This window comes from Malaya genurostris, chromosome 2 (assembly GCF_030247185.1).
Source record: "Malaya genurostris strain Urasoe2022 chromosome 2, Malgen_1.1, whole genome shotgun sequence".
Lineage (NCBI taxonomy): Eukaryota > Metazoa > Arthropoda > Insecta > Diptera > Culicidae > Malaya > Malaya genurostris.
In genome coordinates this window covers 240480889-240499579 of record NC_080571.1, presented here as the reverse complement: position 1 = coordinate 240499579, position 18691 = coordinate 240480889, and the positions used below count along the sequence as shown (strand labels likewise).

Here is an 18691-nt window from a genome sequence, read left to right as displayed (position 1 = left end):
GAAAATACGTCCAAGAGAAGTCCACTAAATCGTTCAACCAAAGACCAATCCGAGGTCTAACGTTTGCCGATTTTGAAACAGAGCGTTGAACCGCGGGCAAAGATTATGGTCAACGAATTCGGCCGACAGCGGTCCATTGCTGAACTGTTTTGAATATAAGGCATCGGATCACCAATAAACTAGTATTACAGGAGAATTTCGAAAATTTTTCGTTATTTATTTTTCTTAATACCTACAGAATACTTGAGTTTCGAGTTAAATAACCACGATTTTCCTTTTCATTTGTTGAAAGTTATGAATTTCCAAGTTTTCAACCGTTCTGTGGCCCGGAATAATCGTAAGTCAAAAAGATTTTCTCGGATTGGTGTGCAGGGACTTCATTTATATGTTTCAAAGAATAAGATGAAAAAAAAACTTTGCGCTTTAATTTTACTGTGATATTGAATTTTAGGAGCAAAACGAGGTCTGTTTGGAACGACTCGACTAAAAAGATTAACAAAATTTATTTTGTTTTGAAACGAATACACTTCTATCGGTTTTAAAAATAGTGTTTATTATTTCATTCGTACATTTACGAAACCGAACCTTCAAATACGGTAAAAGTAATTAAAATAAATTACTAATAAATTACTATCATTCTGCGTTTGTATCTTAAAAATTAAAATGCTACCAAGAGTTGCAATTGCACAACTACCGAAGTAATGAATAGGGTAAGAGCACGCAACTCTGAAGTTACTGTTCAATACGTACAATCAACTACTTGCTAAATCATTGAACATTTCTCTTTCTCTCTCTCTTAATTGACTATGTACAAGGAAGTATCCATCCCCTTAAACGAAACGACGAATGACAGGCTCGCACTACGCAAACTCTTTGCCCATCACTTTCTCTATCCAAGGCACAAATTTTTGAATATTGGTGTACACACCGGGCAGATGCTCCCGTCCGCATCCGATTCCCCACGAAACCAGTCCGATCAGTGTTTTCCTGCCGTCCAGGGTCAACGTCAGCGGTCCGCCTGAATCTCCCTGGCAGCTGTCACGGCCGCCTTCCTTGTAACCGGCGCACAGAAACACTTCGTGAATGGTTTCTCGTCGACCGGCTGCCCGGAACCACCGTTGGCAGCGTTCGTTTGGTATCACCTCGACATCAACTTCCTAAAAATGAAACATACAATTACTAGAGTGAGGTTTCGATACGGTTTCACCCGGAACGTAGCCGTACCTGTAGCACCGAAGGAACTGTACTCTGTCCGTGCCTCGTCCGACCCCAACCGGCAACGGTGGCCATTTTGCCAACCAGTTTGGTCTGCTTCGGTGGTAGACAAACGGGAAGAATGTGCTGCCGGAAGACTACTTTGCGGTCTAATTTTACCTGAAATACAGAAGACAGAACGGTACTGGGTGAAAATCGAAGCAGTCTTTGAATTATGATAATTTTCGTCATTTTTGTTATTCATTAGCAGTAGAATGAAATATAAAAAAATGGGCCAGTCGGTGTTGAACAGTCGTTCGCACCGCACGCGTATAGCTCTTGGCTCCTGGAATTTTTTTCTGGCTACCTAGAGTTTAATTGATTCAAGGCTTCAGTCTTTTTCAAGGCTACCTGAATCACTAACTAAGTGACTAAGTGATACAAAGAGTGATATTAGAGTGACTAAGTGATACAAAGAGTGATATTAGAGTGACTAAGAAATTAATCAGCCTTTTTTAAGGCTAGCTAGGAGTCTAATCGAAGACTAATTTAGCCTAGTTAATTTAATTTAAAATTTCATTAATTTCAAAAATGCCTGCGTCCAACCGGAAAGGCAACAAGCCTAAGGCTAAAAATAATTCAATACGGAATAAATCACAATCCGTTATTCAACATTTTTCTAATAACATTCACGATCTTATAGAATCCGAATGTAAAAATAAAAGACAACGGACGGATTTCCCTACCGTTGATCCTATGCCGTCTAACAATATTTACGAGATTCTTCCTGAATCCGATTGTAGCGACATAGAAGAAAATTCTTCAAAAATTCCCAAAATGGACGCTTGTCGTTCTGGGAAGAAACATCAATCTATGCCACCAGTGACGGTGATGATTTCCGACTTCAAAGCATTCCGTACTGAGCTTTCTACTTTTCTCCCGGAAGTAAAAGTCTCATTTCAAATCGGACGAAGAGGAGAATGTCGAGTCTTGGTGGATGGATTGGAAGATTACGAACGTCTTATTCGATATTTGTCCGAGAAACTTCATAAATTTTATTCATATGATATAAAATCAGACAGACCCTTCAAGGCTGTCTTGAAAGGATTATCAAATGATCAAAGTATTGATGAAATTAAAAATGAACTAAAAGAATTGCTTGGTTTTGCCCCTTCCCAAGTAATACTTATGAAAAAAAGAGCGAATGGTACTTCTAAACCACGCTCTGGAATTTCCCATGAACTTTACCTAATACACTTCAATCGAAGTGATGTAAACAATTTGAAAACTTTAGAAAAAGTACGTTTCATTTCCCACATTAAAATTCATTGGGAACATTATAAACGGCATAATCGTATTGCAAACTTAACGCAATGTCGTCGTTGCCAAGGCTTCGGTCATGGAACCAAAAATTGTCATATGGATATACGGTGTTTGAATTGTGGTAAATCGCATTCGAAAGACGTTTGTCCAATGAATGAAACCACTGATAAATTTTCATGTTCAAATTGCAATGGAAATCATAAATCCAATTATTTGAAATGTCCTGTCAGGGAAAAAATTTTAAACGCTCGTTCGCTTCGACAACAAGTCAAATCAACGACCTTAAATTTACAGAACATACCTGAAAATACAGGTACGCCTGCCAATTCATCTTCTAACGAAAACAATTTATTGACAGGTAGATCGACCTCGTCATCATCTTCTTCTAATGTCAGTTATGCTGGTATATTAGGTAGAAATCTATCACCTATTTCTTCTAATGTAAATAATCAAAACACAGGACCGCCTTGCAGTTCTTCTTCTAACGAAAACAATTTATTAATAGGTAGACCGGCCAAATCATCTTCTTCTAATGGCAGTCTACCTACAAATATTCCTTCAATGCCATTCGCTTCTTTAAATGAAGTCGATTTAGGCGATATAACTGAAAATAAAATGATCTACCTACAAGATCAACTTTTTCAAATGATCATCCAAATGAATTCGACTTCATCACTTTTTGAAGCATTTCAAATCGGATGGAAATTTGCAAATAATATTATAATGAATTTAAAATTTAACAGTGATGTTAAATAATTATTTGAATATTTTAAATTGGAATGCTCGATCTTTGAAATCGAGTGAAGATGAATTTTATAATTTTCTCAAAGTTCACAAAATCCATATTGCCATTGTGACAGAAACTTTTCTTAAACCAAATGTCAAATTGAAAAGTAATCCACATTATGTGGTTCATCGATTTGACAGGTTTACTGGAATGGGTGGTGGAGTTGCCATTTTTGTCCAACGGCAAATTAAACATCGAATTTTACCTTCTTTCAATACTAAAGTTATTGAAAGCTTGGGAATCGAAGTTGAAACCATTCATGGAATTTATTTCATCGCTGGAGCATATTTGCCATTCCAATGCACCGGCGAACAAATAAATTTCTTTAAAGGCGATTTGCAAAAACTTACAAGATATCGATCGAAATTTTTCGTAATAGGGGACTTAAATGCTAAGCATGTCCAGTGGAATTGTAGGCAAAATAACAGTAATGGTAAAATACTTCATAATCAACTCTCAGCTGGTTACTTCACAGTTCTTCATCCCAGTAATCCTACTTGTTTCTCTTCCGTGAAAAACCCGTCTACAATTGATCTGGTTCTAACAGATCAAAGTCACATTTGTAGTGAACCGATTACTCATGCTGACTTTGACTCAGATCATCTTCCTGTAACATTCAGACTTTCCAACGAAGCTATAATTAATCCAATTAGTTCTATTTTCAACTATCATAGAGCTAATTGGTTGGATTACAGATCTCACATTGAAAATCATGTGGATCATGAAACTATTTTAGAAAATTCTGCGGACATTGACACAGCAATTGATAATTTGAATCATTATATTATCGAAGCTAGAAATCTTTCAGTTCCCAAAGCTCAAACTAAATTAAATTCTCCTATCATCGATGACAATCTTCAACTGCTCATTCGGTTGAAGAATGTTCGTCGACGACAATATCAACGTTCTCGTGATCCTGCTATGAAAAACATAGTTAAGGATTTACAAAAAGAAATTAAACATAGATTTACTCTTTTGCGAAATGAAAATTTCGCTAAAGAAGTTGAACAAATTAAACCATATTCTAAACCTTTCTGGAAACTTTCTAAGGTTCTTAAGAAACCTCAGAAACCAATTCCTGCTCTCAAGGAAGGAAATCAAATACTTCTTACAAATGGTGAAAAAGCTCAAAAACTTGCTCAGCAGTTCGAGAGTGTCCACAATTTTAATTTAAACGTTGTGAGTCCTATTGAAAATGAAGTCTCACTGAAATATGATCATATTTCAACCCAAGTGTTATCACACGATGACATTATTGAGACGAATTTTGATGAAATTAAATCAATTATTAGGAAACTCAAAAACATGAAGGCTCCTGGTAATGATGGAATTTTTAATATTCTTATTAAAAATCTTCCCGATGTTGCCTTGAGACTCCTGGTTAAAATTTTCAACAAGTGTTTTTCATTAGCTTACTTCCCAAAAGGATGGAAAAACGCTAAAGTAATTCCTATCCTAAAACCTGATAAAAACCCAGCAGAAACATCAAGTTATCGCCCAATTAGCTTACTTTCTTCTATCAGTAAACTTTTTGAAAAAATTATCTTGTTGAGAATGATGACTCATATAAATGAGAATTCAATTTTTTTACCAGAGCAGTTTGGATTTCGTCATGAACATTCAACTACTCATCAACTTGTCAGAGTAACGAACATGATAAAATCAAATAAATCTTCTGGGTTATCCACTGGAGTTGCTCTTCTAGACATAGAAAAAGCATTCGACAGTGTTTGGCACAAAGGTTTAATAGCAAAAATGTCTGATTTCCAGTTTCCTATTTATTTGATCAAAATGATTCAAAATTATTTAACTGATCGTACTCTTCAGGTTAGCTATCAGAATTGTAAATCTGAATTGCTACCCGTACGAGCCGGTGTTCCGCAGGGTTCGAGTGTAGCTCCAATATTGTATAATATTTTCACTTCTGATCTTCCAAATCTACCCGTTGGTTGTCAGAAATCGCTATTCTGTGACGACACAAGTCTGTTAGCCACAGGTAGGAATCTAAGAGTGATCTGCAGTCGCCTACAAAGAAGTTTAAATATTTTCAGTGATTATCTGTCAAAATGGAAAATTAAACCAAATGCAGCAAAAACGCAATTAATTATCTTTCCTCACAAGCCAAGAGCTTCTTTTCTTAAACCAAACAATAATCACATTCTCAAATTGAATGGCTTGGAATTGACATGGTCTGATCAAGCTAAATACTTAGGTTTAACGTATGACAAAAAACTCACTTTCAAGGATCACATTGAAGGAATCCAGGCAAAGTGTAATAAATATATTAAATGTTTATATCCTCTTATAAACAGAAATTCTAAGCTCTGTCTAAAAAACAAATTGTTAATTTATAAACAAATTTTCAGACCAGCCATGCTTTATGCGGTACCAATTTGGTCAAGCTGTTGTTCCACCAGGAAGAAAACGCTTCAAAGGATTCAGAATAAAATTCTGAAAATGATTCTGAAGCGTCCTCCCTGGTTTAGTACAAATGAGTTACACAGACTCACAAATATAGAACCATTAGATGTAATGTCACATAATATTATAAGCAAATTCCGACAAAAATCGATGCAATCTTCAATTGAATCGATTCGCTCTCTGTATTAGTTAGTAAGTTAGTATATAAGTTCCTTTTCCCCATTACACAATACAAGTAGGTTTAGAATTTTCCCTACACAAAAATCTCAGAATTGCGGAAGCAAATGATGTCTTCATGGTAATAACCAAATCATATATATATATATATAACAGGGCTGAAAAGTCACCACTTGTGGCTGAACACCCAATTTAAATCTTAATAATTTAATTTTAACTCATATTCCAATAAATAGTTATTAAAAAAAAAAAAAAAAAATAAAAAAATGGGAACTACCGGTGACAGAACTAGAGCATCCATACCATGGGATATCTTCATCTCTTAGGTAAGAAAGGGTAGTCATGCATCCGAAGTTACGATGCCAGGGTCCACAAAAATAATTATAAAGAATTGTGACATATAAAACTTTTAACTTTTTTAAGCGAATAAAACAACAAAATCAGTAACGACTTTGGTCTTTCTATTATAGAAAGAATATTAAATTACTGGAAAAGCCTATTCTCGACCAGAGCTCCGAAGACCCCTAGTGTTGTGTACCGCACCAAACGAGTAGCCAGCATTTCACTGCTTCGCGTTTGAGCAAAATGCTCTGAACAGTTTTCAATATCGTAGAGAACTCCACAATTTTTTTTTCACGGAAATGTGCAAATCCGAAATTAAATAATTGACATCTTAATTTTGTATGTTTCTATTTCTGTGGCCGCTAGGACCGCCTATTTGAGAAAAAGCTACAAACGAAATCACTTAAAAATAAAATCCTTCATCAATTTTTTTTTCTTTCAATTATAGCGGTTTCAACTTCAAGGTCATTCGCCTCTTTGGGCCAGAAAACCTGTCCGACCCTATGTACGGGATGGGTAAACGAGACCAGGTAGGCTGCGTGAAAGGCATCGACTTACCCATCACGCTATACCCAACCCTCTTTACCAAAATTACTTTAGTATTGAATCAATTCGCACAGCACAGTAATTTTAAAAACAGTCTTATCCTGTAATCGTATTCAGATCTAACTCAATCTTAGTCTATGGGACCGTAATTCATTTAAGCCTAAGTTTGCGAAAATCGGTTTAGTCACCTCCGGTGAGCTGATACGAATGGTATATGACACTCAGTCACTAGGAACTCGGTTCAAAAGTCTTTTCTCCTAGTGATTGCATGAAGTTTTATTTTTCAAGTTTTTCTACATAATATAATGCTAGTATATAAAGCGAAATAAAAAGTTTTGTACTTATATGTGAAGTTTGATATTTACATTTCATGAAAAAAGGTTTTTTTTCAATTCCATTCGATTCTAGTATAAATTACATAAATCTAACTACGTCCATACGCAAAAGTATCTAGGACCATCTGAATGTTTTCTGAAACTATGGAAATTCGAAAGAGATATTCCGAGACCCAAGAACTACTTGGAATACTGTCTTTAGGGACAACAATGTGCCACAGCCAGAACTATGACGGATAATATCAATTTTTTGTTTGCTGTTTATATTTTTAGAGCTACACATTGATTACTTGTCTATTTATAACTTTTTCTGGTATGATCTCAGTAGTCCAGAAACTTCAGTGAAAACAAGCCTTAACCCAGGTAGCACACGTTATCACACTTCAATGACACCCACATTATCGAAATGACGGAATGAGCAATAAATTCTTACTCGACTGCATGATTTTTCAGTGCTCGATCGGTTCAGTGCTAGAATTTTCGTCTGACACCACTGTATTAAACGTCATTAACTACATGTGAAAAACGTGAAAAAAGTAAAAAAAAGTTTGTGTTCGTTCAGCTTCGAAGGTAAATTTTGATTTTTATTATTATTATTATTATAAAACTCTATATTAGTTATAAAAATGTCGAGAAGCACCCGATATAGAAGAGTGCAACGTGAAATCGATAGAGCCGTACGTTTACAGGAAAGTGGGGTTCCACTAATTGTTGTCTACGATGAAAATTTCGGTGATTATATGGATTTTCGGAACGAAACAGTGGAATTGTACGAGACTGGACCGTTAGAAGATGATAATAATGTTATGGATCAATTATTGGATCGGGATGAAGAGAATGAATACGTAATGGACAGTGATTCGGATGATGAATCTGCTACTGTAGAAGTGCATGATGTAGCCAACAAACTCATATCGTGGTCTTCACATTACAATATATCAACAATAGCAGTAAATGATCTATTGAAATGGTTTCGCCAAGGTATTTTCCCTTCTTTACCTAACTCGATCAACGTAGAGCCGTGTTAAATAAAAATATAAATGGGAAGATGAACTCAACATGTTATTTTGCAGTTATTATGAATTTATGTATAAATAAATATCGTTGAAATACAACTTCTATTTGCTCTATTTGTATTATATATATATATATATATATATATATATATATATATATATATATATATATATATATATATATATATATATATATATATATATATATATATATATATATATATATATATATATATATATATATATATATATATATATATATATATATATATATATATATATCAAAACAAAACAAAAAGAAAAGAAAGAAGAAGAATCTTAAACGTCAATTCATTTAGCTTTTCTTACTCGATTCTGAATGATTTCCAAACGAACCAGTTGTTGGAGATATTTCATTCGGGATCGGTTGTTGCACTGGAGTTGGAATTGATTCGGAATTCATTATGATTTCCACATGAAATTCCGAATGAAAATTTCTCGCCGATTCGGAATTGATTCGGAATTGATTCGGAATCCATTCGGAATCCATTCGGATCTGATAATGTGGGCAGTAACTTATAAGAAACAAATTCATGGAACAAGTTGAAGACATAGAAATGTGCATTATAGCTGCTATGTAACCTGAAAAGCGTAAGAGTTGGAGCTCGTGCGAGAGTTGCGAAACAAGTTCTCAGCAACGAATGTTTAATTTGATCCCGCCCGCACATCAGTCACAATAAAACAGAAAAATTGCGTTTCTGTCTGGTTACAATTTGTTGAAGTTTTTAAGTTCAAATCTGAAGCTGAAAAGTAGAAATGTATTCCGATATACTTTTTTTGTGATTAATGTTAATTTTTCATATATCTGAGTTAAAACAGTTCACCAAGTGCTTTGAAATGAATGCATTTTTTTGTAATCCAATGAATATTTAATTAACTGGTCCTCGTGGTAGCCATTTGCATAAGTTTCGCTATCATACACTGTCGTGACAAAGCGTACATATATTCTCTTTGGTATAAAAAATATACTTCTCAAATTTTTTTTGTTGTTTCGCACAAATTTCTAAAAAAAAATTGGCAGAATTTTTATAGGTAGATCTACATTAGCAATCAGCAACTTAAGAAAGAATGCATTTTGAATGCTGCTCAAAGTCGTGGAGCTACATGTTGCTTACTTGTCTATTTGACCTGTTTCAAAAATATTTTCTGACATCTAAGAACTTCAGTGTACTTTGTTATTCTGGCTAATCTAAAGGTCTTAATTTCAGGATTTGGATGGCGTAGACCATGTACAATAAGCCTATTATTTGCATGGTGTCAAGAGTACGTGCTGAGGACAATAATAAGGACAATAAGCGTTGGTCTTAAGGCCTGAGCTTCAGGTAGTGTTTTGGTGATCCAGAGCATCGAAAATACGCCTACTAATTGAAAGTGGCATCACTAGTATAGACCCTGAATAAAAAGTTGGATAATGCATGTTGTTATGCTAATAGATCTTGGGGTCAGAACTCCAGATAGTAAAACAAACACTTCTTCATATTTCATTACAATGATCCCATTGATTGTATGTGATACCACGAGTATGGACCACAAAAAAAAAACTCAGCAATATCATCGGTCACGTTGGTAGATTCTAAGGCAGTTCTCCAAGAAGGTTTTGGATGGACAAGAACTTCTATAGACAATTAAGGAGTGTATCGAGAATAAGCTATCCATATACATTTGCGTTGTACGCATGTATTTGTGATGGTTTATTATGCTCAGATCACAGCATGCTGTGCGTTTGGCTGTCATCTTTCGTTTGTTTACTTGTTTGTGCGGTTGAAATTCTGAGTTTTCAAAATGTCGCGTATTGAAAAGAAAGTGAAAATTAAGGTTCTAAATACATGTCTATGCAAGAAGGGTATTACTATGCGAACATTGGCGAAGCGGTTTGGAATTCATCATGCCAGTGTTAAAACTATCATTAATAAGTTTGGGGAACACTATTCTTTGGATGAGCTACCAGGAAGAGGCAGAAAACCCGGTTCTTCCAATCCGAAACTGGACCAGATAGTGGTATCTCTAATCATGAAGAACAAATCAATGTCAATACGTGATTTTTCCAAAAACGCAGGAACGAGTGTCGGAATGATCCATCGTATCAAGAGGCGAAATCACCTGAAGACCTACAAGAAGCAGAAAATCTCGAAACTAAGTGTAGAACAGAAGAAGCAAGCAGCAACAAGGACCCGGAAATTGTATTCGCGTCTTTTGTAGTGTCCGGATGCATGCGTTTTGATGGTCGAAGAGACATGTGTAAAGGAGGACTCAAAAACCCTTCCAGGTCCACAATACTTTACTGCCGTCGTTGAGGGGGATGTGGTACTGGTATGGCAAACAATATGTGCTTGTGGTTTGAAGTCAACCATTTTTTTACACTACTGGAACTATAAATGCACAAATCTATCGATCAGCGTCGGCTCACTATGCCAAAACCACTCTCAATTGGCTTGCGAAAAAGGGTATAAATTTCGTTGAGAAAAATATCAATCCACCAAATTGTCCTCAGCTTCGACCCATCGAACGTTACTGGCAATCGTGAAGAGGGTCTTCAAGAAGACTGGTAAGGCAGCTGGGAACATGCAGGAGTTCAAAAAAATTGGCCTCTAGCGTCCAAAAAATGCGATGCAACACTTTTCCGGAACTTGATGAAGAGCGTTCGATCAACAGTTTGAAAATTCGTGAAGGAATAACATAAATTTCATCCGGTTTTCATTATGTTGAAGTTTAACCTCTTATAATAAAGGATCCATTTTTAGTTTAAAGTTTAAAGTTTTAGTTTTTTTTATCACAATTTGAAAGAAAAATTTGTGGATAGCTTATTTTGGGTACACTCCTTATGTCAATTTGCTGAACATAGTACTATGAGCATTTACCGCATTTAAAAGTCATACAAAAGTCCCCAGTCACGCGTTTGTACACTGATTTCTTTTTTACAAAGAATTCTTCAATACCCACGAACTTAAATAGATTACATGAAACTAAACAATTCCGTAATGTACATTTCATAATACTCAATTCACTTAAGAATTTTGGATTATTTTGTATACGTATAAACTTTAATGAAGACATAAATGACATATTGTAACCTTGATATTGCGTTGAAGCCGTATACTTAAAATTTAAATGCATAAAACATGCATCATTTAGTGATATTATAGAGCTAATATGTGCACACCACATATCATCAAACTCAAAGCCTACGCGCGTTTAGATAATAAATTGATTCATGTGCACAAATCAGTTCGGTGACTTCAAGTCATGCAACAAACAATTATTTATTTATTTATTACTACAATATCAATAACCAGTGAGCACCCCTGACACATTTGGCCTTGAATGAGTGCTAAAAAAACGATCGATAAATCAATCTAAATCAGAATGATAATGTTCGAAGCAGATATCATAAAATCAAAGAGCCTTAGTGCTCAAGGAAGAGCATGAAATGAGGTCAAAGTGCGAAAAATGAAACGTGACAGAGGTCATTTAACGAAGCAGAAGGCTTCGGCTAAACTTTAATCTTTTACCAGAGGAATCGAACTTAGACATCTCATCGATGCAAATCATCCGAGTCTCTGATATGTCAGAAAGTAAACTTTCGTCGGCTCGGATAGTAAAAAGACCCTTGTCATGTCTCATTTTTCCGCACTGATCTTCACATCCCATATTCTTCCTTGAGCACTATGGCTCTATAATTTTCATATTTGGTTTGCTATCTTTGAAAAGTCGATAAATGAAAATCACTGAGTAACCAGTGACCAAAAAAGTTGAAATTTAAATTCAGCGTATCTGACACTTTTGGCCTTAACATGATGCGATTTTTGAGTGTTCACTATATACATCGAGTGTAAAAATCGACAAAGAAGTTATTTCTTGTTTTTTCAAAGTGCTATTTTTTCAAGTGAATCGATTGTAAAAGGTGAGTATAATGCATAATCGTTCAGTATTTCTTCTATGTTTCAAACCCCTTATTTGATTTCAACAATTACGACTGGAAAAGGATTTGGTGAGCCATTTTCAGAGTTACGTAGCATACCGTGTATGAAACACTGTTCAAACATTTTTATAAAAGTTAGGGCATGGCTTTCCACCACTAGAAATACGTGATTTCTATAATAATAATAATAATAATAATAATAATAATAATAATAATAATAATAATAATAATAATAATAATAATAATAATAATAATAATAATAATAATAATAATAATAATAATAATAATAATAATAATAATAAAAATAATAATAATAATAATAATAATAATAATAATAATAATAATAATAATAATAATAATTATTATACTACACCAAGTTCCAATCATATCCACTAGACATTCTAAAAAAAAAACAATGGAATGCCATTATATAATGATACTGAAAGTTATATGAAAACGATAAAAAAAATATTGATAGGAGTATTTGAACTATTATTTTTTAATTTTAGTTTGACTTTGTTAGGTGTTTCCTACCCGGGTACAAAACTGTTCTTGTGCAAAAAACACCTCCTCTTGGCATTTGTCATGAAATTTTTCATTTTTATCAAATCAGTTTTTCTTTTTAGAATAAAAATTGGTTATTTTGAATAGCTTTACAAAAGTATACAAAACACGCAAACCCGTTTCTCACCCGGCTACGTCCCCCTGAATTATGACTATTTGATTAAGCTTATATTGACGTAAGTATTCGCAGTGCACTAATGATATAAATAATTCAACGAAACCCTTCAAAATTCAAAACGGAAAAAAAATCAAAGAGACCCTACCAGCGCGAGATCGTTGCGAAAATCGCTCGGCGAATAACTGGGATGCACCTCCTTCCGTTCGATGCTGTACTCCTCGTGATTCAACCGTTCGTCCTGATCTCGAACATCCCACTCGCCAAGCCGCACTTTCAGGTTGCTGTTTGGGGTGCTGAAATACCAGAAGTACTTGGTTAGTAATATCGTGAAGTGGGCCATCAAAGTAGGCCATGGCATACGTAGCGACACAGTGAGCAGCCGTCACGACCCAGCGATTGGAGACCAACGCTCCGCCGCAGCTGAGTTTCTTCGTTAGGAAGCCAGTTTTAATGAGGGCCGCTTGCCACGGATGGGAACCGAATCCAGTCGAGTGGCCACCAACGATGCGATTGGTTCTCGTGTAAAGCTCACCGCAACCTGAGGAAAGAAAGATGAATGTTCATTTAGGATAACTGAGAATATCGTGGGACTGGAATCGGAAAGTTTTATTGAACCAGGATAGAATGATACAAATTCAAAGTGCGATAGTGCGACGGATAAGCTGGTGTTCGATTTTGCAATCGCGTTATAAGCGTGATAGAATTGAGATAGTCCTCGGTGCTGGTGGGCATTGGCGATGTACTACAACTACAGTAGATGAAGCTTGAAACGTCCGAAGACCCATAAAGGCGTCAGTGCATTAAAGGAAAGACGTACCGAAAAATGTACGATGTGAAGTAATCAACTCTACAAGACTTTAGCATATAATAACATCAACACGGGGAAATACCGTTTTCGATTCCATATCCATCGTCTTCTTGCTGGTTGGAACCTAGGTAACTGTAGATGGAGGAAGGTCGCTGTACCAGTGGACCGTTACTGCCAACCGTACCGCTGAAAGTGGATCCTACCGTCGAAGGTCTCGTTCCGAAAGTGAACGGGCGCTCGCTGTAGATGGCACTGGCTGTAGGGCCATGCTCGGAATCGTCATGCAAAGTTCCTCCGGAAAAGTGATGATGTTGCGGCCGATGGTGCTGCCCGAATGGTGTGTTTAACCCGTTGCCCAACTGATTACTGTCGTATCCCCATTCGGGCGGAGTTGTGCTGCTTACCGGATAGTGCTGGTGATAGGACGGCTTCGTATTGTAGTTGCCGTTGTTAGAATAGAGCGCCGTTTGAGGCGGATTCGTCTGGGGTGGACGACCTAAGTGACCACCGGAATGCGGTGAAGTAGATGAAGCTGACGAAGACGACGATGACGGTGACGACGGATAGAAGTCGAACAGATTTATTATGTCACCTAGACATGGGGTGAAGTATCAGTTCGACAGTTAGGTTAGAAGAAGTTGCGTTTCATTTTACTACAAGAAATGCGAATCAAAAATTATTATTCCCTAGAGGAGCTTTGTTAAAATACTATTTTCAAACGCAGAAAGCTACATTTTATGAAGAATAAAAGATATCTCACCCAAACATACAGTAGGGGTAATCTAGAAATTTTCTTAATTCGATCATAGTAGTTTTACCCTTGTGATAATTCCCCTTTTTGATATGCGAGCTAAGATCTGAGATTGTCTGTGCTCAAGGCCCGTCCCCAGCTCAATTTTGGTCTCATATGATATAACATCGCATGTAAGATTTTCCAATATTTACATTCATCGCTTCATCTTTACCTATCACAATCAAAGTGCAGTTTAGTGAAAGCGGTTTAAAATCAGATAATTTAAGTAATAATTCGAAATTCACATTTTGAATTACAAATTTGCAATGAGAAAGCGGGAATATTCTTGCTGAAATAGGAGTCTATTCACGTCTTCATTGAAAAACACTGGTGGCGTGGACCGATAAACTTCTCATGGGATGACTCGAAATGCTCTTGTTTGCTTGAACGAATTAATTGATTTATTTATATTATTTATTTATACCCGACTTTAACCTAGTTGCGGTCGTAGAATTGATAATGAATTGACATTGCTGGACGATTGCGTACTCAGTTTCCGCTACTGATTATTTTCTAATGAAATGAAACATCCACTTCAACATACTCGCATATTAGTCCCATATGGGTAGTTAGTCCGACGGATAGCATCCTCTTTTAACCCTACTTTCAAAAATAATTCGGGGTTAGTTCAGAAAAGCTCAGAAAAATAAAATAAAATCGGGTCTGTCCCATATGGAAAGTACTCGCATATCTGTTCGACGCATTAAAAATCACGTTTTAGTAACTGAAAAATATAGAGGTTGGATTTATTTTTTTTTGTTCTGGCAACTGTACCAGTATTTAGCGCTGGCAGTGCATACAAAAATTTAGATAATCTAAGATAAACTATCTTTGAATCGATCTTTGGATGTAGCCGGAATAATAATTCGGATATTTTGCGTTTCAATCTCAGTTCCACAATAGCTTCCTTCAGAATCATTTTATCACATAACCGATTTTATATAAACGAATGGTAAAAATGCAATATTTCATTCCAATGTAATCTCTGTATGTGATTTAATAGCATCAAGGATCAACCATTATAGTAATGAGAAAAAAGCGAATTATTTCCGAAATATGTTTTCATCGTTTTCTCAACTTGTCTATTTTCAATATGGGACTAATATGCAAGTATGGGCAGTATGGTTACTTGGTACGCGCTGGGCAACGTACCAAACGAGTACCTGATCTCGACAAATATCGTAACGGATTACATGGGCTTGCAAGAATTCTTCATTTGACTGCTAGAAATAGTGGGCCTTGGGGTTTTCATTTTAAAGTTATAAGATCCTTCTTAAGGATTGTTGAGAATTCTGTGGGATCGTTCACAAAGATTCGTCATTTCGAACCACGTGTTTAAAGGTGTATCAAAATAATTGAACAAATGACATAATTACGCAATACTAACCAAATAAATGTATTAAAATCATTGTCGGTAGGAGGAAAATAATCTTATATCATATACCAGTCAACAAATTAGCAAATTGTGGAACGAATGGACTGTACGGTGCAAGGGTTAACGTGAAAATAAAGAATTTATCTTTCACATGAATTAATTTATTAAGGCGCGTATTTTGAGTGCTAATTAGATACTGCTGTCTAATACGATTTTTCTAATGGAATGAGATTTTTTGGTGTTTGTGAAGAACATCAAAATTTGACAGATCTGGAGGATACTAAAATCAATGCGGGACTTCAGTTTAATTGCCATGAGTGCAGATGCAGATAATCATAAGTGGATATCGATATCGTTGTTGCTTGACTAATCGATGCGAATGCCTTACACACTTCGAAAAAACTTTGTGATTTTACATCTTATAAAAAGAACAGAAATGGAGCATCGCATTTAACGTAAATATACGTTGAAGAACATGTACATGAAAAATAAAAGCAAAATACTGACAGTGAGAGCGGCGACTTGATCCGAGAATCATTGGATCGCAAAGTACGTCCATTAATCGACTGAACCATGGAAGCACGCATCAGCTTTTCTTACACATAAATTCGAGCAGTTGCACTTGCTAGCCGAATAGAAATATCATTCGGAACCAGTTAAATTCAGGCTCATCCAGCAGTAAGTCATTACAAATGGAATTTTCCATTTGACAAATTAAGTCTTAAAGAATTACATCATATGTGGGATGACCTGTAAAATTCAAAATTTGTGTGTGAGTATTTTTTAATAAATTCATTGTTCATTATCAAGTTAAAGAACAGTATATTAAATGCCACTATCATTTGAATTTTTTAACGTCCAGCAATTTGTCATTCTATTGCTATATTTCTAATAGAACATTTATCTGACACGCTGCGTAACATCGATTCACTACGACTTTGTTATGGTATTAGACTAGCAGTGAGAGAGAAGAGAAGTAAAAAAAGAATTTTCCTCTTGGTGATCTAAATCGATTTAACATTCGGGTTGAAAAGTCCTATTGCGTCTGCAAATGCAATAACGACCTAGTCACGAGGGCAGCCATTGAAAATTTGCGAAATCAATTTGAATAAGATAAACCGTTATTCGGATCCTGTAAATTTGAGAACGACTTCGTATTCAACAGAAAAGAAGATAAACAAAGTTACGACCATTTGAAAAGTTCACAGTGAATCCAGGAAAACTATCAGCTAGTTATTTAGGGGTTAGCCAAATTTTGTGCTAGGGCACATAACCGTTTTCATTATTTTTACGTTTCGTCTTTGACTCATCAGTGCAGAGCAGTTCAAATTGAACTGCTTAGTGCTAAACTCGGCAGTTCAATTTGAACCGCTAAGCAGACGTAAAGTTTCTGCTACTTACAGAACACTTTTTGTTTTGCAACGAAGTGCAATGTCTTTTCTGACGTGCCGAACGAAGCTAGTATTTGAAATAATAATGAGTCATACACTATTCGACTAAGTTCGCCTAGATAACAAATGTCTGTATTTGTATATACATGTAACGCGAATGTGCACTCTTAGGAAGGGCTGCATCGATTTTCGGGAAAGATAAATTCAACAAACTCTTCTTAATCCACCTAGTGTTGTGATAATGCATTTCTCATGCCATTCAAATAGCCTCATTAAAACTTTAATAAGATCCTATCCTCGGCCATTTGTATTGTGAGCTTAATAAATAACCTAATAGTAGGTTTCAAACGAGTCTTATTCTCCCCAGAACCAGAAATGACAGCCATTCGATCTTTGAATTTGATCAATTGTCCAACAGTAGCTTTCAAACGAGCCAAATGCCGTTTTTCATTGAAAAACACTGGTGGAGTGGATTGCTCTGGTTTTGCACTCTCGAGCAGAAATGCAATATTCTGGTGGTGTTTCATTGCCATATCTGCTCGAAAGTGCAAAACCAGAGCAGTCCACGTCACTAGTGTTTTTCAATGAAAAACGCCATAAGTTTGTCGAAATCGGTTCAGCCATTCTGCAGGAACTTTGTTGGACGGGACAGAAGGTGTGGAAAAGTGGGTATCGAGCGGCTACCTTCTACCAGAGCTGTGGCACAATAAGCGTTCTAGGAACGGGATTTTTAGTGTTGGGCAAGATGCGTCAGCGCGTGATTGGGTGGCAGATAATCAGTGATAGGATGTGCGTATTGAAGATCAAGGGCCGTTTCTTCAATTATAGCATCATCAACGTGCATTGCCCACATGAGATGAGACCCGATGATGAGAAGGAAGAATTTTACGCGCAGCTGGAACGAATCTACACAGCTGTCCACGGCGGGATGTAAAACTCGTCATCGACGACATGAATGCTCAGGTAGGCCGGGAGGCAATGTACAGGCCCGTGATCGGGCTGGAGAGCCTGCACGCGGTAACAAACGACAACGGTCAACGATGCGTAAACTTTGCAGCCTCCCGCGGAATGGTAGTCCGAAACACCTTCTTCCCCCGCAAAGATATCCACAAAGCCACCTGGAGATCACCTGATCAAAATACGGAAAATCAAATCGACCACGTTCTCATCGACGGGCGATTCTTCTCCGACGTCATCAATGTCCGCACTTACCGCAGTGCCAACATTGATTCTCTCCACTACCTTGTCGCGATTTGTATGCGCTCAAAACTATCGACTGTGCACAACGCTCGTCGCACAGGAACGCCGGGACTCAATCTCGAGCAGCTACGTAGCGTTCGTACTGCAGAGGAATACGCGCAACAACTGGAGCTAGTGCTACCAACGGAAGAGCAGCTTGGTGCGGCGACTCTTGAAGACGGCTGGAGGAACATAAGGTCCACCGTGAGCATCACTGCTGCAACCGTTCTAGGTACGAGGTTATCGAATCGAGTAAATGACTGGTTTGACGGCGAATGTCAGCAGTCGGTCGAAGAGAAGAATG

General features: G+C 36.5%; 1 protein-coding gene across 4 annotated transcripts in view; it reads right to left on the bottom strand.

The window, feature by feature from the left end:
- Positions 1-362: 362 nt before the first annotated feature.
- LOC131428311 (serine proteinase stubble) overlaps positions 363-18691 on the bottom strand; it is an 83459-nt gene continuing 65130 nt past the window's right edge. For 2 of the 4 annotated variants that reach the window (XM_058592171.1, XM_058592170.1), the window contains 5 exons: positions 13672-14181; positions 13142-13319; positions 12927-13074; positions 1225-1374; positions 363-1157 (listed from right to left, as the gene is read on the bottom strand). In XM_058592171.1, coding sequence (XP_058448154.1) covers positions 861-1157; positions 1225-1374; positions 12927-13074; positions 13142-13319; positions 13672-14181 — 1283 coding nt within the window. In that variant the 3' untranslated portion in view covers positions 363-860. The remainder of the gene's footprint in view (positions 1158-1224; positions 1375-12926; positions 13075-13141; positions 13320-13671; positions 14182-18691) is intronic. The other 2 variants (XM_058592173.1, XM_058592172.1) reach the window with 1 other exon arrangement.